The sequence below is a fragment of the Lathamus discolor genome, chromosome Z (genome assembly GCF_037157495.1).
Source record: "Lathamus discolor isolate bLatDis1 chromosome Z, bLatDis1.hap1, whole genome shotgun sequence".
Taxonomy (NCBI): domain Eukaryota; kingdom Metazoa; phylum Chordata; class Aves; order Psittaciformes; family Psittacidae; genus Lathamus; species Lathamus discolor.
The window spans coordinates 6564042-6591462 of NC_088909.1; the positions used below are offsets into that span (position 1 = coordinate 6564042).

A 27421-nucleotide genomic window follows, 5' to 3' on the forward strand; every position below is an offset into this window, starting at 1 on the left:
AAACCACTCATAATGCAGTTGAATTTGTACTTGATGCAACTTACAACTCTAGAGATCTTGAAAACTACAGAAGGGGTGGATGACAAGGGAGAAGAATGCAAAATAATCCTTCTGTCTTGCGATCTATTGTAGACGAAACACATTTATCTGTCAGTGAGCTGAAACTGAAAAGGAATTCCACTGTACATACAAGATAATTTAAGACTTAATTTTGTACTCACTGCCAAGAGGTTTGAGAGGGAGCACTACTGCAGGCAACATGGATGCTGCTGGCTTTGAAGAATCTAGCCCTCGCTGTATGCATCAGATCCCACACAGAAGTCTATGCCTAGGTTCACCTATAGCAGAGAACCTCTCGAATAATTTATTTCCAGTTTATGAAATGCAGCATCTTGACATTATGATTACATTTGTGTTGTGAGTTTGAACTTCCTAAGATTAATGGAGGACTACAAAGGAAAACTTTTTACACCTCTGCAGATCAAGGACTGACACTATAATTTTTTAACTTAAAAACCATAATGTTTTAATTTACAAAATCTCTACCAATTCCAAAGACACTTAGCTTTCAAAAGGTAAGACGTAAAGGAGCAACGGGTGGTACTTACCAACAGGCACTGAATACCTCACCCAATGCCTCTGTAGGCAAACTGTAGCCATTAAAACAGAAGCCAAAAAACTGATTCAAGTTAACTTTATTCCAAAATATGTATAACTTACAGGACTAAGTGCTTCATTTGTGAACAAAATGTTTCAATACTTGTGAATAACTTACTAGTAGCTTTGTGTAACACTTCAGTTTCCGATAGAGGGAAAAATGAAACAGTATTTTGGCACAAGGTTTTCTCTGCATGCATTAATATACTCAAAAGTTTCACAATTACTAGGACAACATTCCTTCTTTGGGATTGTCACTTGTAAAATAGGCCTAAGAAATGAAGGTTTGCTTTTGTTCAGTGGAAGTTTTCTGGCTTAAATAGGAAGAATTAAACACGGACATCCTTTGAAAACTAAGTTTGTCCACTAGATCAAAATCTCACTAGTGAAGAGAAGAGAAACATTTTAAGGACAGTTCTCAGCCTTGCTGAGATTAACTCACACATTCTTTGGGAAAGACTCACCCATGAGATTTACTACTCATCCATTCCAAATAATAATAAGTTAAAATTAGATCGCAATCAGGTGTTGAATTCTGTAAATGGAAAAAATATATATATATATATGGCTGTCTTTCATATCTAGCTTTATCATAGCTGCACTTGCAAATACTTGTAGACAGATGTACTGCCAATCTTGCTCTGCATGCAAGTGCCTCAAGCATGAATGTAATGTATTAGGTGGTGTGAAACGTACACTTTACGTTATCCCGAGTCATCTATTATACTCCACTGCTAGTTATGTTGCAGATGTTGCTGTAAAGCCAGTATATGAAAAAGAATCAGAAGCAAAGGACTTGGGTTATTTAACTCAGCAGTTCCTTCAGGATTTTCTGTGGTTTCAGGCTGTCCAGCTCCATTTTTGGTGAAGTGGAAGAGTCACCCGCACGAATACAAATGTACCCTCAACCTGACTGCAAGACAGAGTTGAACCATGTCGTTCCTTGATCCTGTTAATTGTATAGCAATGGCATTTTAAACAAGAAAATTCAGTCACATCCTAAGCAGCAAATCCTTCTAGCACACGTTTAGGTTCATATCAAATGTTAAAAAACAGCAACAAAAGAAACAAGAGACGCATGTTCACACCATGAATTGAAGCTTGCTTTGATTAAACAGCCCTATCCCCAGTGTTCACGTCAAGGATTAATAGAAGTCTGTTTACATTAGGCCTGTTCTACCAGGAACACACTCATAGCAGCACCTTAAACCCAATGTGAACAAAAAAGCTTGCAAGCCCCAGAACATTAACAACATTTTGGTGTGAATATATTTGGAACCGTGAACTGTACATTAAGATCACATATAAAAAAACCCTAACACATCAGAAATATATTAAAGCACAGGAAGCCATACACCCTTAATAATAAAGGCAAGTACATTTGGTTCACCTCTGAGCTGTCATTTCAGCAGCATATTCTTTTCCAAGTTGAGCACTCCATGTTGATTCAGTGTTAGTTCTACTGACTTACCCTGTATTTGAAAGGTTATTAAAAAAAAAAGCTAATGCCTTAAGATCGCATTCCTGCCAACACTTACACCTCTACCCAGCCTCACCAAAACATAAAATCAGTTCAGATCTGACTAAGCATGTGAGCAGGTATTAGAAGGAGAAAGATTTACAACAGTGGAAGGCAGTCACCTTTCTTTCTTCTGTTGCCTCTTCTGTTGCCTGCACACAATCAAGGTACATATAACTTATCAGGGAAATTCAGCCTTTTGTTTTCAACAGAAAGAAATGACTGTGTCATTTATTCCACATATTCATGTGGAATAAAAATTTGTGAGGAGTGTCAGGTACATAAACTGAGTTACAGACATTGACCTCATAACTGGATGAGGTCTCAAAAGGCTTGTATTACAGCTTGTATTACAGCTGTTTAATGTATAGCTGCAAGTATATATATATCAAGATTTCATATCCTTTGGAAGTTAGAATTTTCTAGACACAAGCAGCTCTGCACAGCTAAGAATATGCAGCATTAGCAAACTCTGACTTTAAACTACTGATTTCTCTAGGCTGACATGAAGTGTGGGGAGAGGATTCCTTCCTTACTGAAAGCAGAAATCAGTATTTACAAGTATATTAGAAGAAAAAGAGGCAAATATAGCAAAAAGCAGAAGAAACACAGATTTACTGTCTTTACAAACCTTTAGGACTGTGACAAATAAACATGGAAGGCAACAAACCAGACCTCTAATTTTTCAGCTGTTTTGTGCTTATGTTCTCATAGAATCCCAAATTTGCTGTGTTTCATTTGTTCATTTTTTCCTACATGCTTAAGAAAAGCTCACGTGAAAATACAAAACTACCAATTCAATTTTAGAGTAGCATTACCCAGGCATCCAGATCCAGATCCAGTAATCACAGCCTAGCAGAATTAAGCAGGGAATGCAAACAGTAGGTAAAAGTAGCATTAGTATCACTTCCAGACAAGTATTTGTGCTAAGAGGCTATGGAGAATCTGATGCTACTTCCTTCATAGCAGTTCAAATGGCAATAGAGGATACAAAAGAGAATAAGCGAAGTAGTAAGTTACTGCTGACCAATACTTGCAACACAGTGCCTTGAAAAATCAAACCAGAGACAAACTGCAAAAAAAGGGAGTCAAGTATCATTTAGGACTACCAAGTAATAGTTTTAACTGAAGTTTACTTTTAAAACAATGGCCAAAATAGTAAATTAGCCGCCTTAAAGAACTTGTTCAAATGTGAAAAATATTCAGCAACAGTATTGCAGATAATGTTTCATTAGATTTACTGTGAGATTCAGCAAACTGTGAAGTCTGGTTGCAGCCTTCACGAAAATACTTAATAAATGCAAACTGAGCAACATATGCCAGTGACACAGGATCTAAACCGGTTTCTGACTTCCATGAATGATTTATGAAGAACCAAGTTTGTGAAGAAAAAAGTTAATTTTGGTCAGAATGAGCCACGTCCTTTGGACCATAAAGACACATGAAATAATGTCTTAATAGTTTTAATAAATAATTTCATGTTGTGGTACAGTGTTCACCTAATTAAGTTCAAGCTATTTTAAATCCATAGGATGAGGGAAGGGAATGGTATTTGCATGTTCCAATAAAATACACAAAGGTTATCAACACATTCAATTACAAATTAAAACATATGAGTAATGATTACACTGCATGACTGCATTCACACAAACCTTAGTTATTTTTGTGATAGTCACTCCAGTTAAGAGCTTTGGCTTCCACCATAAGAACGTGGCAATTCTCATTCTGATTTGTAAATTAGTTTCAAAGTTCTTTAAACGCTAGCTGGTCTCTCACGTGGCTCAGTTCAAAGCCTTTCACCATTCTGCTCCTCATCACCTAAGATTCCCTCTCTCATAGAAAAAAGACTGGCTTTCTAAATTCAGAGGTCATGGGCCTTCTTCCTTCTACAGCTGTGGAAAATGCTGTTTTCTCCAATCAGATTTATAGTAGCTGCTTCTCTTCCATGTGTCAGTGCAACTCGCACATGGGGAACAGAAGCCTATGTATGAAGAATTCTCTAGTATTCCAGTCAGAGGGAAGAAAGAAGGAAAACCACTAAAAATGTGAAGATGCAACATTACTACAAAAATACTGCAATAGAATAAACTAACCTAACGTTGTTATCTTATTTCCCCAATTTCAAAGCAGGCAAATAAATGTGAATCAGTCATATTTTCAGAAGACACAGCAACAAGCAATCCCTGCCTGTTTTTAATACATCCCACCTTTAAGATGAGAACTTTAGTCACTGTGAAGCCCGGTGCGGGGCCTTCCTCAAAGCAGAATTACTGTACTCCTGGGGGGAAATTACAAGATTTCTTTTTGCAGTTTCTTCAGCCAAAAACTGGAAGACTCTGAAATTGCACCAGAAATGCTGAAAAATTAAAGAGGCAACACAGCTGCGTTTTCAGTTTTTCAGGAGGAAAACATGACCTTCAGGGTTAATATAAAGATATTACTTCCAGTAAAAGTATACACTTACCACATTAGTGTAGTGTGAACCATGGCAATTCAAAGGGTGTCAGGAAGAGACAAAAAGAAAGGTATTGCTCATTTCCAACAAAACAAGCTAGCTGCAGCGGATGAGTAACATAACTCCCACACCCCTGAGCTGAGGATAGGAAGCACAAAGCATAGTGAGCCTTCAAAAACTAAGGCTTGGGCATATGTTTATTGGTGGGCTGCCCAGTAAATACATAGCCAACACCGCTCCTCTCACAATGGAGGACTAAAGTCTGTCAGAGGCCCAGGAACTTGACACGAAGAGGTTTCTCTTTTCACTTAAGGTAACCGAAACTAAAGCCTGTCCAGGACAAAACTAGAGGCCTACATTTTGTAGGTATCATAGTAAGATACAAAAATTAGTTAAGGCTGAATTCCACCATACATTCACAGCTTCATTTCTTTTTCATGCACATTAAAAGTACTGCAAACAATGACATACGGGGCAAGCTGAATATTGAAAATAAAAATAAAAATCCAAAAGGTCACGTTTTATTTCTCTGGCAAAAAAAGGGAAAAAAAAAAGTCAGTTTGTTTGAATTTGGCTACACTCAGAAAAATTCTCTATCAGCTGTAGGAACTGAGGGGCTGCAGATGCATAAAAGCAAGGTACAGCTGTTCTGAAAGGGCTTTTGTGAGGTGATCTCCCAGCTCTGCTGTAAGGATTCCAGTTGGTTTTGGAAGTGGGAAGTCCAAAACCAGGAGTCCAGATAAGTAACTCAGAGAATTTAAATTCCCATTTGTAAAGATTTCTGTTAAGGTAATAGAGGTATAAACCACTGTAACACTTCTCAACTTGTATCTTAATAAAGCTAAGAGAATTTCAACAAAAACAAATTATTCCAGTCTTTGAGGCACACACATTGTAACATTAACATCTTAGAGACAGAAATAATTTAAGCAAATCCCTCCTGAAGACTCTAGAAATGTTAGTCCCGTTTATTACACTACCTAAAAGGACAACACACTAACTTCTCCTACAGTTGCGAATTCAAAGTTCTTTTTCTATACTTCAAAGGACATCTGTGCCACTTAGGGAAAAATATAAAAAAAATTACTGTTTTCTACATGTTTCGTAATAAATATATTCAACAATCCAGGAGTCTCTATGTCTCTAGTGTTTGGAAAATACCAGCTTATGCAGGAGAATGAGCTGTGAAGGCATAAAGAAAAAGACAACAATACGGCTTATTATGTTCATGCCAGATTTAAAATACAAGCTACTACAAAAAAGGAAATAGAAGTAGCTTACACTAATAGAATCCTCCCCCAAGAAGTTCAGGGAAGCATCTGAACTGGACAACTTAGGGTTTTGGTCCAGCACATTGGAACCTTGTATGTAAGCCAGGAGTAGATAAAGATACATACGTACACAGAGCAACTTCAAAAGTTGTTCTGTTTAAATGAAAGCAGTATCACCTCCCTAAAGGAGTTTCAGGAAAAAACATAGGCACCATGAATTCTTTTTTAAGGTTCAAATGTACATTAACATGTTACAGCTTCCCCTTCCCCTCCATTCACACACACAGTTTATGGCAAGTTATACATATTTGATAGAGTACCTTCAGCACGAGAAGTCTCTTAGGTCAACTCGTCACAATAACTACATTCAATAAAGCAAAGTGGATGACTTGGTCAAGCCACTTCTCCCACCCCAATAACTTAATTTCAGACCACAGGAAATGGTTATATTAAGTAGCACTCAATGGCTGGGCTTGTCAGAGCTCTGAAACAAGGAGCACAGCTCTTCACAGGTCTGTGTTTCTACTGAACTGAACTGAGATTCCATTGTGTTCCAGGCCAAGTCAGCCAGAAGAAAGTCATCCATTGCTGTCTGTGTCTCGTTACTGGTAAGGAATAAACTTCCTAGATTCTCAAAGCAGCTATCCATAGTCTGTGTTTCAGCACTACTGAGCTGGACTTTGCTTTCAATATTCTGTGTAGGTGTATTTTTAATAGCCTGGTATACTTCTGTCTGGGTTTCTGTATCAGATGAGTCAGTACTCATGGAGAAAGTAGACTGCTTCAGAATACTCCCTAAAGGCAGATGGGTATTACTGTCCAAGAAGAAATTCAAGTCTGTCTGTGTCTGTGTATCAAACATCTCCAAACCTAAGAAGTTAGAATTTCCTCGGCAGCTATACGATTGAGTTGCACTATCTGAAAATAAAAAATCAGTCTGAGTTTCTATGTCCAGTGACTCCAAAACCGGCTCAGGGTTCAGAGTACCAAGATCACTCTCTTCAGTCTGAGTTTGAATATTGGATGCTGAAAAGAACTCTTCAATGTCAAAGTCTATTCCTGTGCTCTGTGATGGACCAGACGGCAGATGCGTGTCAGCATTAGAACTCGTCTCAGACAAAAGGCTACGATTATCCAGTGTCTGGCCAGGCATGTTTCCTGAAAAGATGTTTTCCAGATCGCTTAGCAAGTCCATTGTCTGGGTTTGATTATCCATTGTATTTTGAGGTGGAAGTATATTAGGCTGTGTACTGAAGTTGATAAGGGATTCAGACTTCACCGTATCTTGATTCAGGCTCTTGCAATTACTTCTTTGCAGCAAGGTTTGATCTATATTTGCAGGCATTAAGTTGTTTTCTGGAAGTTCAATGTGAGTAGAAACATATGATGAATCAACATTGTCAAAGATCTCACTGCACATGACAGCCTGGTCCATCTGTACCCTTCCATCAATAGAGTCCTGTGTCGTACTGGTTTGAGTCTCTCTAGAAATGCCACATGATGGAAAACAAGCCTGACTAAAAGCATCAGTCTGGGCAGCTATGGATGAAGTCAGTTTGGAAGCTGGCAGTAGTGTCTGTGTTTGTACACTGATGGGCAGCGAAACCTGTGAACTGAATGACAGATCTGTCTGAGAGCAAGAGGATACGGAAGAACTGGGAGTCCAGGTTGCAGCTGGTACAAAGTTCTGTGAAATATAAGATAAGTCAGTCTGTATATTAATTGAAGAGATTTTATTCTTGTGACAAACATTCCCCATCTCCTGCCCTGTGTTACTCAATGTAACCTTATCCAACTCAACTTGTAAACCAGTACTTACGGGTTCACGATCACCAGAATTTGTCACTTTTGAAACAGGCATACTGTCTTTAAACACAAGTGTTTCTGCCTCCAGTGCAGGAATCAGAATTCCTATTGACTGAGGCAATAAATGAACAGTACTTACAAGTGAACCTTGATTATCAACAGCCACTACAGCAGGTTTCACAGAAGAGTCTGTTGCAGATACATATACAGGCAAGTGAGCAAGCTGCATCACTGGAAGTTTAACCAAAGCCACCTTAGGCTTTGGTAAGAGCATCTTCGGCATACATTTTGGCTGCATTTGGTTCGTGAGGTTAGAATTGCAGGAGCCTTCAAGAGAGGCTGCTAGTTTCACTTCAGAGGACTCCAGTTCCTGAGTGCCAGGATTATTATTGTGTGTGTTGATGAATGCTTCATTCGCTTTCTCTGCCAACTGCTGATTATGTACAGAGGTTTCCATTTTCCTTTTCTTACTAGGAGGATCCCTGTGAACACGAGATCAATAATTTATACTCCTTTCAAGCACAAAACATCTGCTTGCCATTCTTTTGAGTCACTGCATTGAAAATATAAACTGAAGTTGCCGATGCGGTTGAGTATACAGAAGGCATCTAACCCTGATTAAACATAAAAAGACTCCATGAACTTCAGTTGTGTCAGATTTCATTCCTCACTCTCCCATTTAAAAAAGAAAAAAAGGTTACCCCTTCTATGGAGACTTATTTCTAAATGGAAGTGGAAGTTTAGACAGTTTCTTCCCCCTTGTACATTAACTACTATAATTAAAGACAAGTTTAATTTCTAACTTTGATGCTAACTCAGACTGAGCATTGAAGGAACAGAGCTTTTAAAACGAGTGTATAGGCAAAGGCCTCTTGCGGAAACCAAAGATACAGTTAGCATTCCTTCACATAAAACTTGATTTTGCAGCAGTTTTATTTCCAAATCAGTCAGGTTAGGCCTCAGGAAACAGACTACCCTTTATAAAACATATGTACATATTAAGACAAATTTAAATCTACACACGCATATACAGCAATTAAAAAGAAAAGAAACCTCCACCAAAACTTGCAAAACCGACTATACAAGAAAAGCCAAACTGCATTCCACATCAGTTACCACCCATAAACATTTCCATATAATCTCTACTTTTACAGAACTGTAAAAGCAGATAGAACAGTAACTACCAGCATTTACACCATGCAGTGCAGTGTCATCAGTACTTCTTGGACTGTAAGTGGGGACACCTTATCTTATTGATTAGACAATCGTCCTTGCCTTCAACAAAACAGAAACTACCAAAGGCAACAGAACAAAGAAACTGCAAACTGCTGTACAGCTAAAACAATGTGAGCTTAGTTACAATTTAATCAACAGAAAGAGATAGAAAGCCAAGTCAGAGAACTTGGTTATGAACATGAGTATCATTACTTAACTTCTTCATTTTTACCTGTGTTCTGCAGGAATTTCATGGCCAGTTCTGTAAATATGCGACAGTAATGCTGTTCTGCTGGCATAAGGGCACCCACAAGTACACTGGAAAGTCTTGCCACAGACCTCTATATGTCGTTTCAAATACCACTCTGTACCATAGGAGTTACTACATTTATCACATTTGTGCTTCTTTTCAGCATGCATTTTCATAAAGTGCTAGAATACACAATGAGAAGCAAACATTAGCTTTGAGCTAAGCTAAGAAAAAGGAAAATCACGTTTAGGGGAGACAATATTTGCATTTTTTAGCTGTTAAATAGCATCAAATCATAGAATTAATTTGTTTTTAAAGTCTCTTTAGGAATAAGTTACAAGCTTTAACAAATCAACAGAAAGAATTTAAAGTGTGCAAGTCTGCTTGTGCTATGTATATCTTACAACACAGATAAAGATATATGTGTCCTAATGCTATTGGAGGTTTCCTGTGGACATTAACAAGGTTCATTCATACATTTATTAAAGAATGTAGTTAAGTATATGTTGCAACACATGCACATTCCTGAAGATCTTACAACTGAGCAAATACTTGCAAGTCAAACAGGTCAACTTCAGAGCAAACACCAGAACTTCTCCTTTTCATTCACTGCACCAAGTGCCAGCCGCTCCATCTCCTACAGTCTCCCCAGGTTATCCTGGGTAACCAATAGCAGAAGAGCTCTTTCCATTCATTCATTCAGAAACAAGTCTTACATGTTTTCTTAAGCAGGTAACTAGTAAACAACTGCATTTTGACACTAAAACAGAGAAAAACTCTTATCTCTTGACCACTTACAAAAAGCAGTTTAAACTAACTACTTAAAATGGTAATTTTAAACCATTATTGGTTGCTACTGTGATTCTCCCTCTCCCTGCCTTTGATCTTTCTCCGTATTTTTAATTGGCTGAGAGGTACTGTCTTCTAGTTTAGCAAAACATACTGGCATCTGCCTCACCAAAAGGTTCAAGCCTTCTGATATCAAAACGCAAACATGCAAATTCCTTAACCATACGCCCACACTGAGTTTCTAAACACAATTCTCCAACTTGAGGACATACGCTCAGAGGCTTTGCTCACATCTGAAGGCACAAGTGTACACTCTGTAGGAGACACAGTCAGGACTAAATCAGCATGAAAATAACAGTTTAGGAAATAGGAATACCTGTTTGACCAGAGAAAATTGGGAAAATGGTCTGTTTGGTCCTCTAGGGCAGCCTTCAATAGGACAGCAGTAGAATTTCTGAGATGTTTTCAAACTCTTCCTTATTGGTGCATTAAGTTTTCCATCCTGAAAAAGAAGCAGTAGAGAAGTTGACAATTTTACAAATTTGTGTATGAAAGCCACAACATTCAGAATACACATCAACTCTGACTCACTGCGTTTACACCCCTCATCAATGAGCTGAAGGCACTTTCCTAAGTAATTTGAAAGCTCAAATGGAGTTTTCACCTAGGTAGATGCTACTTTGCAAACGTACCATCAAACTGTGAAGTGAAATCACAACCTCGACATAGTGGTACTGTACTATTTATTTCTAGCAAGATACTTGCTGCCCCACACCAATTATAATTGCCTTTTGTGTTATCTGAGCCAAAAAGCTTTCCCTACAGATACTACACTGCCAAATCAGTGTGGTTTTAACTTGTTAGTAGCACAGTCTGCTTGAAGATCCATTAAAATTAGTCACACACGGTGTAACCCAACTCTCCCCTGACATTAGAATTCTGTTGGCACTATTTAGAGTTTACTGGTAATAAAATGAAAAATGCCAAGTACATTCTGCCACTTGATTCAGAGCATAAATAAAATCTCACTGAAGTCACTGTTAACTCTGAACTTCCAAATGTTTAGTGGTTCCTATATTCAAGCTTCCTGTGTGATCTGCCTCACTGACCATCACACGTACACTGTAGAAGAAAGCAGCATAACTTGCTCAAAGAGGACCTCAAAAATGCACACTGAAAATTAGAGAAATTGTCTGGATTGTTCAACCACATAAAACCTGCTACCACTGACACAACCATGGAAACCAGAGAAGCCATATCCTTGTAATCATATCCTATCTGAAAGGGTCTCAGTGGAAACATCATGCATTTATGTCTAAGCAAGAAAAAACAAGTGAACTATTAAAAACCTGATGTGCAGAGTAGCTGTGAGTGTCTGCGTCCTGGGACAGAGTAGGGGGCCAACCAAACCCCCAGAGCCAGTCACAGTCATCCACAATGGCATCCCCAAGGTGGTTATTCAGAAAAATTTGGAGCATGCCTTGTCTCAGCTCTGCTCCCAACTTCCCAGTGACAGTAGCAGCAGAATGGTGATTTTACATCAGTCACTCCCTACCATCTTCAGGCAGATCTCCAGCTGCTTCATGTTTACACAGGTTGGAGCAGACAAGGAATCCACAAAGCACAACAGTCATCCTATGTGAAGCAAAGCAAGTATGTGCCACAGCTGCCAGAATACAGAGGGTTTCCCTGTTTCTTCCCTAGCTGCTGCTAGTCACAACCTAACAGTTCTGTGTGCTGAGCTACCCCTGCCTTGCTTGTGAAGTGCTTTCATTTGCACTTCAGGAACACTATGAAGCAGATGAGTGGGACATTTCAATGACTTTGGTTTTCTTCAAACCCCTCTCTCAATCTAAAGTAATCTGTGTAAAAGGTAATCCCTTAAAGCAACATTTTGGCTACATTTCCACAAGCTCAACACTGCTACTTGCTGACACCGCAGCAAGCTCATTTTTATTAACGACATACCATACTCAAAAAAGCAAAGCCTCTCAACCAAAGTGATCTGCTGCCATTTCATCAAGAAAACCTGGAATAAATCTTTCAAAAGGGAGTTTTCATGTAAAGTTTTAACCTTCTAAGCACCTTCATATACAGCAGTTTTTGCCATGGACAAACCATTCATAAACAGGCCTGCTTCATCTCTGCTGAATAATCACTGTGATTGTTTTTGCACTTCCCAGAGCCACTGCCCAAACCAGGAACATGACTCAAAAGAATCTAGTTGTTCCAGCCCCACTACCCCAATTACATTTTTTAACCCTAAGTTTACCCAGAAACACTTGGATGCCAGTCTCAAAGCCTTCAGGAGAAAAGATCTGCCTTCAAGTCAAAACTATGCTTGGTCTCTCATACTGCAGACGAAATAAATATATTTAGTAAGTGGCAAGTGGAGTTATTCATTCCTAAATAAGAAGTTATTCCAAATGTGTTATCGTTAATGTCGCAACCCAACACACTTCATGTCAGTCTGTTCAGGCACTTAACAGGTAAACCACAGTCAGGGTACTTAAAACTACTTACGCACTACGGTATAGGATAACACCAAGTGTTTTAAAGCAACATAAACATGAGATGAGCAAGAGGTTCTTTCAACGGCTGAACACAGACTTTTGAGGCATAGACCACCATAAATTTGCTGATGCAAGTTGAGAGATACTCTACCCAGACAGTAATCCTGGTTTGACCACCGTCAAAGCCCTCCTGGCTCTAAATGGTTAATCCCACACCTTCTCAAAACCCCATCTGGCTGCTCACATGTCAGACCTTCTCTTCTCACAAGTCCTGTCCTTGTGCAGCTGATTTCACTTCCCACGTTTCTACAATATCCACCCACCGCTATTATTGGTCGGTATTTGTTCAATAACTTCTCACAACCAGACCCCTGTATTTGTAAGGAATACTGATGTGCAGACAGGGCTTGTGGCAACAACACGGAAAATGCAAAGGAGACAATTCTGTGTATTCCTGCGATAGCAGGGAGGCTGTAGTCAGTGCTGAACTGAAAAGGGGAGCTTACCCTTGGCATGGTTTAGACAAATGCAAGTATCACATTACCACAATAGTTTTTATAATAAGAATAAATGCACTTCTTTTCATGTTATTTCGTAAAGAAATGTATGATCATCTGCTGAAAAAAAAAACTGGTTTAGTAACTGGCTACAGTCTAGTCTAACTTACTGTTTTAAATTAATTCTTTGGAGTAAGCCTTTCTATTGCAGAAGGGCAAAATGTTACCAAGTTCACCTTGACTACACCATGAGCAAGGACTGTTCCTTGCTGTTTTCCACATTGTTGCTACAAGCCCTGTGGCCTAGTAAAGCTAAGGAGACAGCTAGAAGACAAACATTGCTATCGTTAGCACTTTATCATGTCTTCTTTTGTTAGACCAAACAAGCCAAATTCTCCTCATTTCTCTTTGTCAGACACAATTGCTGTTCATCATCCTTAATAGCCCTTTTCTACACCTCTTCTGGGTTCATTTTAGCTCATTTGAAGTGGGTTCCTACCCTACACCAGTGACCAAGAATACCCTCCTGACATATTTTAGGCTTGCCCCTCTCACAGCAGCATTACCCTAACGGCACACTGTATGACCAAACAGCTTTTGTAAGCATTTGCCATCTCAGTTTTCTGTTACAAACCACGACTGATCAAATTTTTGGTATCACTCCACAAGACTATAACCTTGTACTAGCTTGACACAGTTTTTACAAGGTAATCTTGCTTTCCTATGTAAATGTCCTTCCTCTGCAACAATACTTCTGGTGTTGGCATCAAAAGATCCTACTGGTGCTACTTTTATAAAGAAAACTAACCAAGTCAACCTCCCTTCTCTTCAGCACTCCTAAGTTCTCTCCTTCCTGAAAGGCTTCTTACCATCTCATTTGCAAAGCTGCTTCATCACTAAGTCCTCATTTTTCACTAACAAATGCAATCTACTAAACTTTTTTTCTCTGGGGATACAGTTATCTCTTAAAATGAAATACTAAAACTAAAATACTAGGGCAAGTTCATCTCCTTCTGCAGGAACAGAGAAACACACACCTAGGTTTGCACCTGTTTGACTTCATATCCTTAGCCTTTCATCCAAGGTGCATTCTTGAGCCATGCATAATGCACATTACAGAAAACCTAGCCTCCCTTAAGCCTCAAGATCTTACTCTCAATTACAGCACCCCTGGAATAAGCCTGATGTTCCTGAAGACCTGCATCCATCCATGTTTCAGTATTCATCCCAGCTGTCACAAGGTTTGGTAATGAGGTGTATGACATGTTATAATTCTGCAAAGCACCGACAGTAGCTACGTAGGCGACTGGTGAGCGAGCCGCGCTTCCTCACCCATGAGCTGTAACCCACAGCTCTGCTCGTTGCTGGCTGCTGCATACATTCAGAGCATGATCCGAGATGACTGTCTGCTGAACCTGAATGAGCGTTTTCAACTTCTGCTGTACCTCCACTCCTACACACGTGAGATACAATGCAGCACACGCACTAAAGCTGTAGCGCGTATTAGGAAATGAAATAATACAGACGGGAGATATCAAGTATACTTGAGAGTACTTCCTTGTGCTCATCACCCATGACCATCTGTAACACAGATCAGATCCTGGAATTAGTCATTTCACAAAACAAGTATCTTTACTGCACACCGGGGCTGCGTTTTCAGAATGCAGGTATGAATGCTGTGCTTCAAGTTTTATAGGAATCAGATTTGCCTTCACACACTCCGTGTTATGGTTTTGAGAACAGTACAGGATATGCTTCTGAAAGGCCCACACAGCACTGACATGCTAGCAGAACTGCGGCCCTCCTCCCCCCGCAGTGTGTGCTGTTTTGTCACGAGTACTATGGCAATGAGAGCTTGTTTCCAAAACGGCATCCAGCTAGCGTTTTTGGGTTTTGGCTCACAGACATTTTAAAACACAAACAACTCCCCCCGCCCCCAGCATAACAGCACTCGGCGTTTGGATGTTGGTGCATTGCCAACTGCCAAGGGTAGGAAACAGTGTGTTTGCACAGCACCTCTCAAGTGGGGCTGTAACTTACTGCAGAAAGAGAAGCGACAGGCAAGTGAGATACCAGAAACTGAGCCCCAAAGAACTTTTCACCGCCTTTGTTATGTTTAACGCCAGTACAAAACTGGCTTTTTTTCCCCTATAAGTAGTCTCACTGGTATTCTCCCTACGACGGGTCAGACTGCGCACACACTCTCGTGTATTACAGACGTACGCGCATACTTTTCACGTGGAGGGATTGAAGCAGACAAGAAACACTCCCCCGTCCTCTCCGGACCACCCCACCCACACCACTACGCGCCCCAAGAACATCCCCACAGAGCCCCCCGTACAGACCAGAGAAGCGAACCCCCTCATCCGCGGCACGGCGGTTCCGGAACCCAGCAGGGTCCGCGGTGGTCCCGGGGATACGGCCCAGAGAGGAGGAATAAGCCGCACCATTAAAGAGCCCCACAGACCGAGCCCCTCGGGGCTCAGCAAGACGGAAGCGCCTGGCGGGCCCGGCTCAGGGCGGTGACGGTACCTGGACCGGGTGGGCCTTGCTGAGGTGCATGTTGAGAGCCGGGCTGTTGGGCAGGACCTTGCCGCAGCCGGGCACGGTGCACAGGATGTTGGTCCTCACTTGGGACAGCTCTGTCACCGAGGGCCGCACCAGCTCGCCGGCGGGCGGCAGGTCCCCCACCGGCAAGGACACAGGCACAGGAGCCGGCGGCCGCCCCAGCGCCCCACCGCGCCGCCCGGCCGCCGCCGCCATTTTGCTGTCAGCTGCTCGCTCCCCGCTTCCGGGCGCGGCCGCCAATGCCCGCCGCGAAGAGTGAATATTCAGCAGGAGCGGCGGGCGGCCCCGCCCCCTGCGTCAGCGGGCGGGGCGCCGGGGGGAGGAGGAGCCATTACTGCGGCGGGGCGCGGGGGGGCGGAGCAGCCGTCACTGCGGCGGGGTGCTAACGGGAGGAGGGGGAGCCGTTAGGGCGGTTGGGAGCCGAGGGGAGGAGGAGAGGAGCCATTACTGTGGCGGGGCGTTAAGGGGAGGAGGAGGAGGAGCCATTAGGGCGGCTGGGAGCTGAAGGGAGGAGGAGAGGAGCTATTGCTGTGGCGGGCCGTTAAGGCGAGGAGGAGGAGGTATTAGGGCGGTGGGGCGCTGAGGGGAGGAGGAGCCATTACTGAGGCGGGGCGTTGGAGGGAGGAGGAGCCATTACTGTGGCGGGGCGCTAAGGGGAGGAGGAGCAGCTATGAGGGCGGCCGCAAAGCAGGGGCTGTGGAAGCGTCTCCACAACGGAGAATAATGGTGGGGATGTGCTCGGAGCTGGGGCTTTTTCCACAGGGAGAGCGCCTGTGGCAGCCTCAGCCCCGTCACCCTCCCGTCGTGGGGGTAAGTAGGCCTGTCTCACGTCCGTTTGTGCTGTTCCTGTAACGTTCATTACAAGAAGTTAGAGGTACGAGTGTACATCAGAGACACCTACTTCGCAGTTGGGGAGATGGAGGCTGCCTTTCCCAGAAGGACGAGTCAGAAACAGGCCATAGGCTAGGGTAACCCACACCGTTCTAAGGGGTATTGCAGAACTTTACCTTTGCTGTAGTTAATTAAATGCCTGAAGTAAGTAATTTAGGAGAAAGCATTTGGAAGAAGTTGCAGAGGCAGATGCATGGGGGAATGTTAATGGTCTGGGTCCTGGAAGGCTCTCCGAGGGTGCAAGCTGGCAAGAGACAACCCTATGTGTCCTGTATGGTCTCTGTGTTAGGAAACCTGGCATTGTTTGAGCCAGGTTGGATGAAGTCTTGGGTGACATGGTCTATTGTGAGGTTGGAACCAGATGATCTTAAGGTCCATTCCAACGCTAACTACTGTATGAGTCTGTGATTAATCATACCATTATGTTAAGTGTTTTCACAAACTAACATTTAAATCCAGAGAGGGAAGTCCTACAAATACAGCACTAGCCTGTAGTCCTCAACTAACTTTTTATGGGTGAGATATACAGAGATGCAGAAAACCAGAACAGACCAAAAATCAGTCTATGTTAAGTCATGTTTCTGAGTCAGGCAAAACAAGCCTCTCCTGAGAAGGCAATTTACACATTTATTTACAGTTTCAGAAGAAAGATATTTCCATACAGCCTCTGAAAATATTTACACTGTGCTGTGAAATTATGAAGACTCTGCACACTGAGGTATCAAAAGTGTACCAGAAACTCCCTACACACAAAGTAGCTGCATGAAGTTTCCAGGTAACAGAATTAAAGGTAACACTTCTAAAAACCTGCCTCTTCAGATCACATTCATGTCAAATTACAAATGATGCAGTAAATTACATGGAAATAGCTATCTAATTACTAACTAAAATTTACCAACCCTACAGAATTCCAGTGCAATGCTGCTGTTTGCAGTGGTGAATGTTTCCATCTCAAGTTTGCAACCTTCATGTCTCCAAGAACCACAAACTGGGAATGTGCAAGGATTGCAGAAGGATCAAAGCTTAATGGGAATATACTAAACCGTGGACTTACACAAAATTAAAATTACTGCTTGTTTCATTGTATTTCTCTAGGAGGAAATTTCATTAAAAAATATCTATTTGTATCAATGTCTTATTTGCAGTATTTGTTACGTGCTGTTGCCCTTGGTGAGCAAAACCTCTGCATTAACATCAACTCAAGATGGATAGAAACCTCTTCCTACCACCTATATGACAAGAGCCCACAATCTGTTTAAATTTCACAGCTGGTTTTTTTTTTTCTTGGTTATTTAAGGAAAGGGCTAACCCTTCTGCTGAAAGACAAATGTGTAAAACTGATTCAGAGAAGAAATAGTTTGGAAAAAATATTATAGAAATTAAAGTTATTTTAAAACATACTTTAAAATTTACAGTGGTTTAGATTAATACCAGTAATAAATGAATTGTATATTCCTCTGTGAATCGGTCTTAAATTAGGGACTTAGAAAGCCTCCTGGAAATTAATCAGTTTTCTCTTTAATTCTGAAATGATTCCTAGGTTTGTGTGATATAGAGGTAAGCAGTGGTGAAAGCGGTGCATCAACCATACCTGGAGAGAAAGGCAGATAATTAGAGCTTAACCCAAAGAATGTTTACCTTTCATAACTGTTCTAAAACTAAACCACAGCTTGAATACGCATGTACAAACTAGTAATTCTAAGAACAAACTTGTATGTTTTTTGACAAAAGTTTTTAGACTGGTAATGTTTTTATTCTACTAGACTTCTATGTATTTCTAAACAAACTGCAAAGGTTCTCCCTTATGCAATACAGAAGCAGAACGTAAGATGATGAATACGTAACTGTGGATTTTTCCTCCATTTTATAGAATTAGAACACTTACTTGTTGCTGCCAGGGATTTCACTGATTCTAAGAGATCTGGACTAGAAAACTTCACCAGACATCTGAACGGTTCTTTTTGATGCAAAACATCCTGTTTAGGATCACTTTTAAACATCGTCTGAAGCTGTTAATACAAAATTTAACCAGGGAGTATAAACAAGAAATACTTTACATATTATTACAATAAAATGATAAAAAAAGCCCTGAATTTTTGCATTTTTTACCTTATATTGTGCATATTCAAGTTTTGGTAGGGGATCATCACCAAAAACCTGCCGATTCATTCTCCGTATTTTTTCTTTAGTTTTTCTGTTTTCTTGAACTAACCTTGAATCTGCAGGGAAAAAGAGTAGGGAAGGGAAAAACAGAAAGACAACTTTGTCAGCTGATACAATACTGCTTTTCTCACCAGATTAGTGAAAATCTGAAAATAATAATTTTAACTAGCTTAGCAAAAAAGGACACTGATGAATTCTGTCTCCATCATTTATATTTTCATTCCTTGCCAAAAGAAAAACCCAAACTAATGAATCTCATTTCATAAGCCAGCAGAAACGGCATTGAAACTGCAGTTAAATTTAAAATATACATACCACTTTCTGATTCTACACTGCGTTCCTTTAGAGGTTCAGAATAAGAAGTTTGGATGTTCTAAACAGACAAAGGGAAAAAAAAAAGGTTTAGTTCATTTCCACTTTTAGAGGCTGTAGCTGAAAAGATTTCCATGTTTTGCTTCATTCTGAAAGTGAGCATCCTTCCAATTCGTGACAGCTACTACAAGTCAGAAAGCCCAGCTTTAGTTTGACATAAGAACACCTGTCCTATGATATTTGTGAGCATTTCCGACACCACCCAAGTCTTGGAAGGCAGACACAGGGACTGTGAAAATGAAGACCTTAGGCCCACTGTAGGAGAGGATGTGGTTCAAGACCATCTTAAGAACCTGAATATGCACAAGTCCATGGGACCTGATGAAATCCATCCACGGGTCCTGAAGGAGCTGGTGAATGAAGTTGCTAAGCCACTGGCCATCATATTTGAAAGATCATGGCAGTCAGGTGAAGTTCCGATGACTGGAAAAAAGGAAATATAACTCCCATTTTCAAGGAGAAAATCGACAACCCAGGGAACTACAGACCAGTCAGTCTCACCTCTGTGCCTGGAAACATCTTGGAGCACATTTCTCCTGGAAGGCATGCTAAGGCACATGAAAAACAAGGTGCTTGGTGACAGCCAGCACGGCTTCACTAAGGGGAAATCCTGCCTGACCAATGTGGTGGCCTTCTATGATGGGGCTACAGAACTGATGGACAGGGGCAGAGCAGCTGACGTCATCTTCCTGGACTTGTGCAAAGCGTTTGACACTGTCCCACACGACATCCTTGTCTCTAAATTGGAGACATCAATTTGATGGATGGAGCACTCAGTGGATAAAGAACTGGTTGGATGGCTGCATGCACAGAGTTGTGGTCAATGGCTCAATGTCCGGCTGGAGACCAGTAACGAGTGGTGTCCCTCAGGGATTGGTTTGGGACTAGTCCTGTTCAACATCTTCGTCGCTGACATGGACAGTGGGATTGAGTGCGCCCTCAGCAAGTTTGCTGATGACACCAAGCTGTGTGGTTCGGTTGATACGCTGCAGGGAAGGGATGCCATCCAGAGGGACCTTGACACGCTTGTGAGGTGGGCTGATGCCAAGCTCAGGAAGTTCAACTGTGACAAGTGCAAGGTCCTACACCTGAGTCAGAGCAATCCCAGGCACAGCTACAGGTTGAAGAAGCTACAGAGAAGAGATTCAGAGCGGCCCTGCAGAGAAGGACTTGGGGGTGCTGGTCGATGAGAAAATGAACATGAGCTGGCTTCAGTGTGCGCTTGCAGCCCAGAAAGCCAACCGTATCCTGGGCTGCACCAAAAGGAGTGTGACCAGCAGGTCGAAGGAGGTGATCCTGCCCCTCTACTCTGCTCTTGTGAGACCTCACCTGGAGCATTGTGTGCAGTTCTGGTGTCCTCAACATAAAAAGGACATGGAACTGCTGGAACAAGTCCAGAGGAGGCCACGAGGATGATCAAGGGACTGGAGCACCTCCCGTATGAAGACAGGCTGAGAAAGTTGGGGCTGTTCAGCCTGGAGAAGAAAAGGGTGCATGGAGACCTCATAGCAGCCTTCCAGTATCTGAAGGGGGCCTGTAAGGTTGCTGGGGAGGGACTATTCATTAGGGACAGTAGTGATAGGACAAGGGGTAACGGGTTAAAACTTAAACAGGGAAGTTCAGATATAAGGAAGAAGTTTTTTAAGGGTGGTGAGGCACTGGAATGGGCTGCCCATGGAAGTTGTGAATGCTCCATCCCTGGCGGTTTTCAAGGCCAGGCTGGACAGAGCCTTGGGTGACATGGTTTAGCGTGACATGTCCCTGCCCATGGCAGGGGGGTTGGAACTAGATGATCTTAAGGTCCTTTCCAACCCTAACTATTGTATGATTCTGTGTGCAAGTTTTACATGGATGAGCAGAGTAAGCGCCTATTCCAATAGCCTTCAACTTATTGCTCTTGGAAGCCTAGTTAATGATTCCAAGAAATCTTAGGACTGGATGGTTCATACAAATTTTAGATTGAGTTTAACCATCAGAAATAGCAACAATAAAGCGTAGGTGGGATGCCAAGTAATTACATCAGTACTGTAATGTTACCTTAATAAAAAGAGCTTGTCCACCTCAGTAGTTCAATGTTATTTTAACTTGATGGCATCTTGTAAAAGGCAAATTTTCCCCCTTGCTTGGGGTTGAGAAATAGGCTGAAAACAAAAAGTAAGATTTATCTTAGGATGTATTTGTGAAGTGGCTCACCTGGTTAGATCTCTTAAACACACTGTCTTTAAGGGAGTTTAAACAATGACCTTGAAGCTCCATTGCACAGATGTCATGGGAATCGGAAGCAGCAACCAGGGCCTTCAAATAAAAATGTAAATTGTTTTAACATCAGCCTTAATTATCATTATGTTTATAATAAATAAATAAATAAATAAAATACAGTGTTTCTGGACTTGGTGGTGGTTTTAGTACAAGGTAAGCAGCTGTGTGCAACTAGCAAAATTCTCATGTCTGAAGAAGTGTTGAACAGGCTGTTACTAAGCTTAGGTTAATATTGAAAAGCATTCACAGGATTAACAAGATAAGCTCTAGAGCTTTATCAAGCTGAAAAAACAGATAAATAATTAAATTACTAGCACGAAAGTCTACTAAACGGGGAAAAAAAACCCCAAAATTAAAAACAAACAAACAAACAAACTACTAGTGCTGTTCACTATACATTGGCAGAAAATGTCTTTTAAAACTACTTAATAGCATTCCCCAATGAGCTCATATATTCAGTTCTTGAAGTAAACTGTTAATGTGATAGTCTTCAGCTTCATGAGGCAATTTAACTGCTGCCTAACACTCAGTTGAGAAATTAGAACAATTGAAGGTCAGCAAAAATCCCATTAAAATGACTTTATTCATGATGCAGCATTCCAAAGGTTGCAAAGATTCATTTTTGCCCCATTTTTACTTGAGCTAAGGGAGAAAAAAAAAACAACCCAACAACTATGTAAACGAGTAAGTTACATTAAGTGACAAATCTTTACGCATCCTCTTACAAGCTAACACAGTTACAGCTCTACATTGACTGTGGCGAAGTCAGGGTCTACACAGTTTTATTTCATACCTGACAGAGCAGAGGCAAGTTGCTCCTATATTGTGAGAGAGAAATAAAGACATAAGGAGTGTGTGAATGGTATACAACGTAGCTGGCTCTGTATTGGTTTGGCTCCCTATATGGTGTTCCCCAGGCAATTCTAATCCAGATTGCATTATCCTCATATTCTCTAAAGTTGATGGTGACCTAACACAGAAAGAAAAGCTTTGATTTACCAGTACAGTCAGGTGTCTGTAAAGATTTTGTTCTCTCTTAACCCTGTATTCACACGACCCAAACATAATTTAGTACACCATTGCTTGAATAAGAAACAAATCCCACTAGTGTGGTGAGAGTTGTACTTAATCAAATTACCAAAGAACAATAACCTCACAAACGGGAAGAAAAAACAAAAACAGAACAAAAATAGCTATTTCAGACTCATAATGAGAGTTTCCTTCCTGTTGATACACACTTTCTTCTGAAGAGCGAAAATAGAAATAGCTTATTATAAAAACCTTGATTTCTCTAGAGAAAACGACATCACAAGAAAAAGGTGTCTATTTAGATGGAGGGCTAATGGCAGTATTTTCATTATGCCTAATTCCTGAGAAACCAAACTTTTGATCAACTTGTGATTTTTAGACATGTATGTAATATTTATCACTGCTTAAGAGTATACAATCAGAAATTTGAAGAAGATTCCCTTTCCTGTTTTTGTAGATTCACTCCTTGGTTACTTCTTTTTACCTTGACTCACTCTCAGTGACTTAAAGAGTGGAAAAATGTCCTTAAAATGCCCAGTCAACCGACCCTCCTTTTGACTGACGTACATGTAGCCAAGCTTTCAGTCCAGCTAATTCATAAACTGCTCAGATTACTGAACCAACATAAGTTCTCAAAGTTTTTGTGCATTTTAAATATGTAATGTTTAACATAAAATATTGCAAAACTTTATTGTACTAGATCTGTAAGAACTGCTGCTTATATCTGTTAGTCTGAATTGCATTTGTTGCCCTCTACTGGTGACACTGGGAATCCTTCGTGTGTCAAGCAGTGACACAGCAACTAGCCAGAGGCAATTTCTGTTAACCTTGCTTAAATGAAACTGGTGAGCTAAAGCAAGAAAAGGCTTCTGCACATTGCTTAGTAAGAAAGTGAAGTGATAGTATCTGCTTTCGACTCATTTCTGTAGTCTAGAAACTGCTCCTTGTTATTGAGAGTGACTTTTCAGCCATTATAATGTAATTAAATACCAGGGCCTAGTTCTCACAGCCATCAAAATCATTTCAGAACAAGAACTAAAAAGAAACATATAACTGTGCTACAATTGTTGTTACTGGGTAATGGGACAAAGCAATATAAGCTCACCTAGGCAATGTGTACACTCAAACAGGGCAAAGATTTGATGGAAAACATAAATGTGCCACCTTTCCTGAGGCCAGTCGTATTTTAACACAATTTTATGTTTTATTTCACTCCAGCATAATTGTAAAGTTGCAAGAACTTTAGATAAAGATAAGAAACTATTGTCTATTTCACATGCAGTTCCTACCATTCCTAAATGATTCTTGGTCTGCATCAAGAATTAATCGAAAAATACCCTCAAACCAACCCACGAAATACCTTGCTAAAGTTATGAAAACAATCTATTGACAATAGAGCTGTGTAACACATTTAGAATGAATTTATTCTTACGTTTCCCAAGGCTGAACGAAGTTTTCTTTTAAATTTTTTTTTGAAATCTCTTACGTCAAAATACACAGTTTCTTTCTCTGCTACAGAAGAAAAAAAAGAAACAAGACTTGTGTTTACAAGAGCTAGGTCAGACATGTCTTTAGCTTTCCTGATATAAAACTAAGCAGAAAAAGCATAAGTTGCATAGCCTTATACAAAAATCTGTATATTAAATTTGAGCCCCTGTACTGCTCTATAGTTTATTATATAATTAGTAGTTCCTAACTTCTAATAATTGCTTGAGAATTTAATAGAATATATTTAGTATTTTTAGAATACATGTCCATTGAAAAATCTATGCTAGACTATAGTTAAATGTTGAAGATATCTACTGAAAAAACCCAGTGGACTATATTTGGGTTTAAAATGTATGATATAGGGTAGCACTGCAGTAAGTTGCAAGGAACTGTGACATTACAGCAAGGAAAGACATCTTACCTGTTGTGAGAAGCTGGTATGCTTTCCATGTTCTCTTATGTGCATAGGCATGGGTGTCTAAGAAAAATGGGAATTGTTCAATAACATAATGTATTACCAAATGGTAATTAAAGGAACAATAATTTTACAGTACTTATGACCAAGTTATTAAAAATAAATCAGTTCTGATAATGCAATATAATTTATTCAGCATTCTTAAAACTACTACGCATAGCAAATATAAACGCAAAATATTTTTTTATTAAACAAGATGGGGAGATCTGTTGTAATTCAGTTAAGCGACTAATAAAAGGTATCCCTGAGGTTCAGTGTTTGAAGAAAAATCTTACCTATAACTACCAAAACTCAGTCTAAACTCAAACTAAGAAGTGTAGACTGATATGTGGCTTACCACAGTCTACATCTATTCAGACTTCAGAAGAGGCAAATGTGCTTTTGTTGATTTTCAGCTTTAGATTTTACTATTCTTCTTTTTAGAAAAGGTCAGATCCAGTAAGATTCATCTAAAATGCAATCTGCAGCAAATTAATCTGTACCTCTCCGGGGCAATTGCTACATAATTAAGGGTGTTATCAACTTATTCAGAAAAAAATACAAAACCGGTATTTTCAATCTTTTATTTTTTTTTTTAACTTACAAATCATGTCTAGGACAGCTGCTTCCTTTATGTCTCCAGGTATTTCCTAGAAAGAAGAGTAACATAGTACAGTTAAATGCAGGTCCAGAACATTCTATCATAATGCTTAGTAAGTGAAAATTCTTAGTACTGGAAATTCAAATGACACTGCACTGATGTCCTCAGCATGTACATTCTGCTCAAAGACACCATAGCTGCTCCCAATATGAACACAACATTCTCGAGAAATCAATAAAGCTATTCCATCAAGGTTCAAGTGTTCCTCTGCAGAGACAGCAATATTGCCCTTATGCTATAATGTACAAGCTATTAGAAACTAAAATGAGCAGGTCTTCATGACATGATACAACACTGATTAGTATTCCACTGTCTGGTATTCTAACATGATTGGTTTCTCCTTATGTAACCTTTACAGCATGAAAACTTTATTCTTTATTAAGAAACTTTAGGACAGCACTTGTTACAGGTCAATTTCAGAAACAAATGCCATTTTTAAATATTATATTTGCTATCTTACAAAAGCAACTCAACAATTTCTTGCCTGCAGTTTGAGGTCAACTCCACATGACTAACCTTCACGTATGAAATTCAGAGCAAATGATACAAAAAGCTACAGAATATAAGATAACAGTAATAACTCTATCTAGGTTATGATTCTGTATATGAAGACACATACAAAGATTCCTGGTACACCAAAATCAGAGTAGGTCACTCAGGTATAAGAAAGCTTTTTTTGCTTACCAGGACACAGAACAGACATAACTCTGGCAAGCACATGTTTCCAAAGTTTCTATAAAATATATAAATGAGTGCTGTCATTACCCACACTAGATTTAAATTAGTTCTGTGTAATGACTAGATAGCAATCAATGCCTTTATATTAGAATTTAGACACGTAGCCATTTTTTAACGGCTTACAACACAGAGATTTTCTCTAGCTGGTGCAACTTGCAGCTCATAACAAGTATTCCCTATTCAGTAAGGTCAAACCTGCAGTCCTATCACAGACAAAACTGGTGCCGTCACCAGCTCAGTTTTACATTTTTCACACTACAGACTGACATTTGATGCTATGTTGTGACCAAACAAAATAATTTATTCATAAGAATTTGTTTTTGACAGTGCTTCAATGTGTGTCCTGTATGCTACTGAGAAGCAGCTGCCAAAGGACAGGATTACCTCACACAGCTGAAAAATATCGCCAGCAATGCTGTCCTTTATCTGATGGAAGTTTATGGCTTGCAGCTGCTTCTCAGACAGAAAGCCCCATTTCTGTAGCATTGTCTTGATTTCATTTCGTGGGATTTTTTGTACAGTTGTTCGGATATACTCGGCAACAGTTTCGTCCATGACTAAGCCACCTGGAAAGCTGAAACGTGGAAGAAGGTGAGAACCAAGGCACAGGCAGGCTCCCGGAGTTAAGGCATACAAAGCTGTACTTAACACGACTAACAGAACGTTGGCATCAGCCTCAGGCGCGGCACTACCAGCTTTCGGCGGACACCAACAACAGCAAGTTAAACAGCTTCCCGTAGTTGATACAGGGTTAATGAAATGTACAATGTATATCAAAATCACTTTGTAAATCGGTAGAAAGAACATGGATAGCTCTGTCATAAATAATATAGTAAAAGAATTTACTTACTTTATAGAAAAGGGGGGATTGATACAGGGTTAATGAAATGTACAAAGGAAAATACAGGGGATTGTATAAGAGAGTTAGAAGAATCCCTTGCTTAAACAAAAGTATTGTCTGCTGTAAACACCTATCATACTTACCAAGCGAACAAGGCACAGACTACTGATAAGGGGAGGAAATAGAGACCTGATTCTACTGATAAGCAACTATTGACAAGGAAATGCGAATGGGTCTATTGATAAGGGGGAGAAGCTGATGATTTATGGATGAGGTACCGACTAAGCCCTAAAGCCATGCTCGAAGATTAAAAGGTGAAAAGTTTAAGAAGAGGAAGACTCATTTACTTCATCTTGAGGACCCCTGCCCACAGGAGGAAGACTCATTTACTTCATCTTGAGACCCCTGCCCATGACCAGAGGGGGCACTGCGCAGGCGCAGAGGACCTTCTAGCTCATTATAATACGAAGCGGGGACAGATACTAAATATGTGTAGGCGTATCAGTAATCTAATGCATATGTATGCCTTAAGGGAATAAATGTAAAGGAAAAACGACCCTGGGTGTGCATACTTTGGAGGAACGATCCCCATGCACCTCAGCGCTGAACAAAGCATACCTACTTTACAACTTTAACGAGTTGTGGAGTCAATCCGCGTATCATAGTAACTTTTCCCCACGTCCTCGGACGTTTACCTCACTGATACCTGGTGTGAGCTTCTGGAGAGCGATGGGGCGCTGGCACTCACCCGTTACTGCAGTCCGGAATAGCTCAGGCAGCCCGCACAGACACGAAGAGACCGGCGTAACCGAGGGGAACACGGCAGCCCCTGCAGAACCGCCACCGCCACCACACACCGCGGCAGAGCGCCTGCACCTCAGGCAGCCCAGCCTCCGCCAGCCCGCCAACTGCCGGGCACCGCCCACTTTTCGAAGCTCCCAATCGGACTGCGCATGGTGACGGAGCGGACCAATGACAAGGCAGC

The 27421-nt window shown here is 40.7% G+C and overlaps 2 protein-coding genes and 1 long non-coding RNA gene across 5 annotated transcripts; 1 reads left to right on the forward strand and 2 right to left on the reverse strand.

The window, feature by feature from the left end:
* Positions 1-678: 678 nt before the first annotated feature.
* On the reverse strand, positions 679-15757 carry ATMIN (ATM interactor). Of its 3 annotated transcripts, XM_065661107.1 has the most exons (5): positions 15505-15757; positions 10339-10464; positions 9156-9355; positions 7848-8190; positions 679-7589 (listed from the first exon to the last, which is right to left on the reverse strand). In XM_065661107.1, the coding sequence occupies exons 1-5, from the start codon at positions 15733-15735 to the stop codon at positions 6363-6365; spliced, it is 2127 nt and encodes a 708-aa protein (XP_065517179.1). In that variant the 5' UTR covers positions 15736-15757; the 3' UTR covers positions 679-6362. The 3 variants fall into 3 exon arrangements, with proteins under 3 accessions (XP_065517179.1, XP_065517177.1, XP_065517178.1); XM_065661105.1 differs by having other exon boundaries at positions 679-8190; XM_065661106.1 differs by lacking the exon at positions 15505-15757 and adding an exon at positions 15420-15438 and having other exon boundaries at positions 679-8190.
* Positions 15758-16177: 420 nt separating this feature from the next.
* Positions 16178-17558, forward strand: LOC136005515 (uncharacterized). Its single transcript, XR_010608795.1, has 3 exons — positions 16178-16350; positions 17069-17206; positions 17338-17558. It is a non-coding gene; the product is annotated as an uncharacterized LOC136005515 (long non-coding RNA).
* CENPN (centromere protein N) lies at positions 17036-27335 on the reverse strand. Its single transcript, XM_065663066.1, has 11 exons — positions 27185-27335; positions 25980-26169; positions 24801-24846; positions 24164-24220; positions 23687-23766; positions 22019-22195; positions 21160-21261; positions 18910-18967; positions 18541-18650; positions 18317-18440; positions 17036-18022 (listed from the first exon to the last, which is right to left on the reverse strand). The coding sequence occupies exons 2-11, from the start codon at positions 26148-26150 to the stop codon at positions 17934-17936; spliced, it is 1014 nt and encodes a 337-aa protein (XP_065519138.1). The 5' UTR covers positions 26151-26169; positions 27185-27335; the 3' UTR covers positions 17036-17933.
* Between the last annotated feature and the right edge of the window lie 86 nt (positions 27336-27421).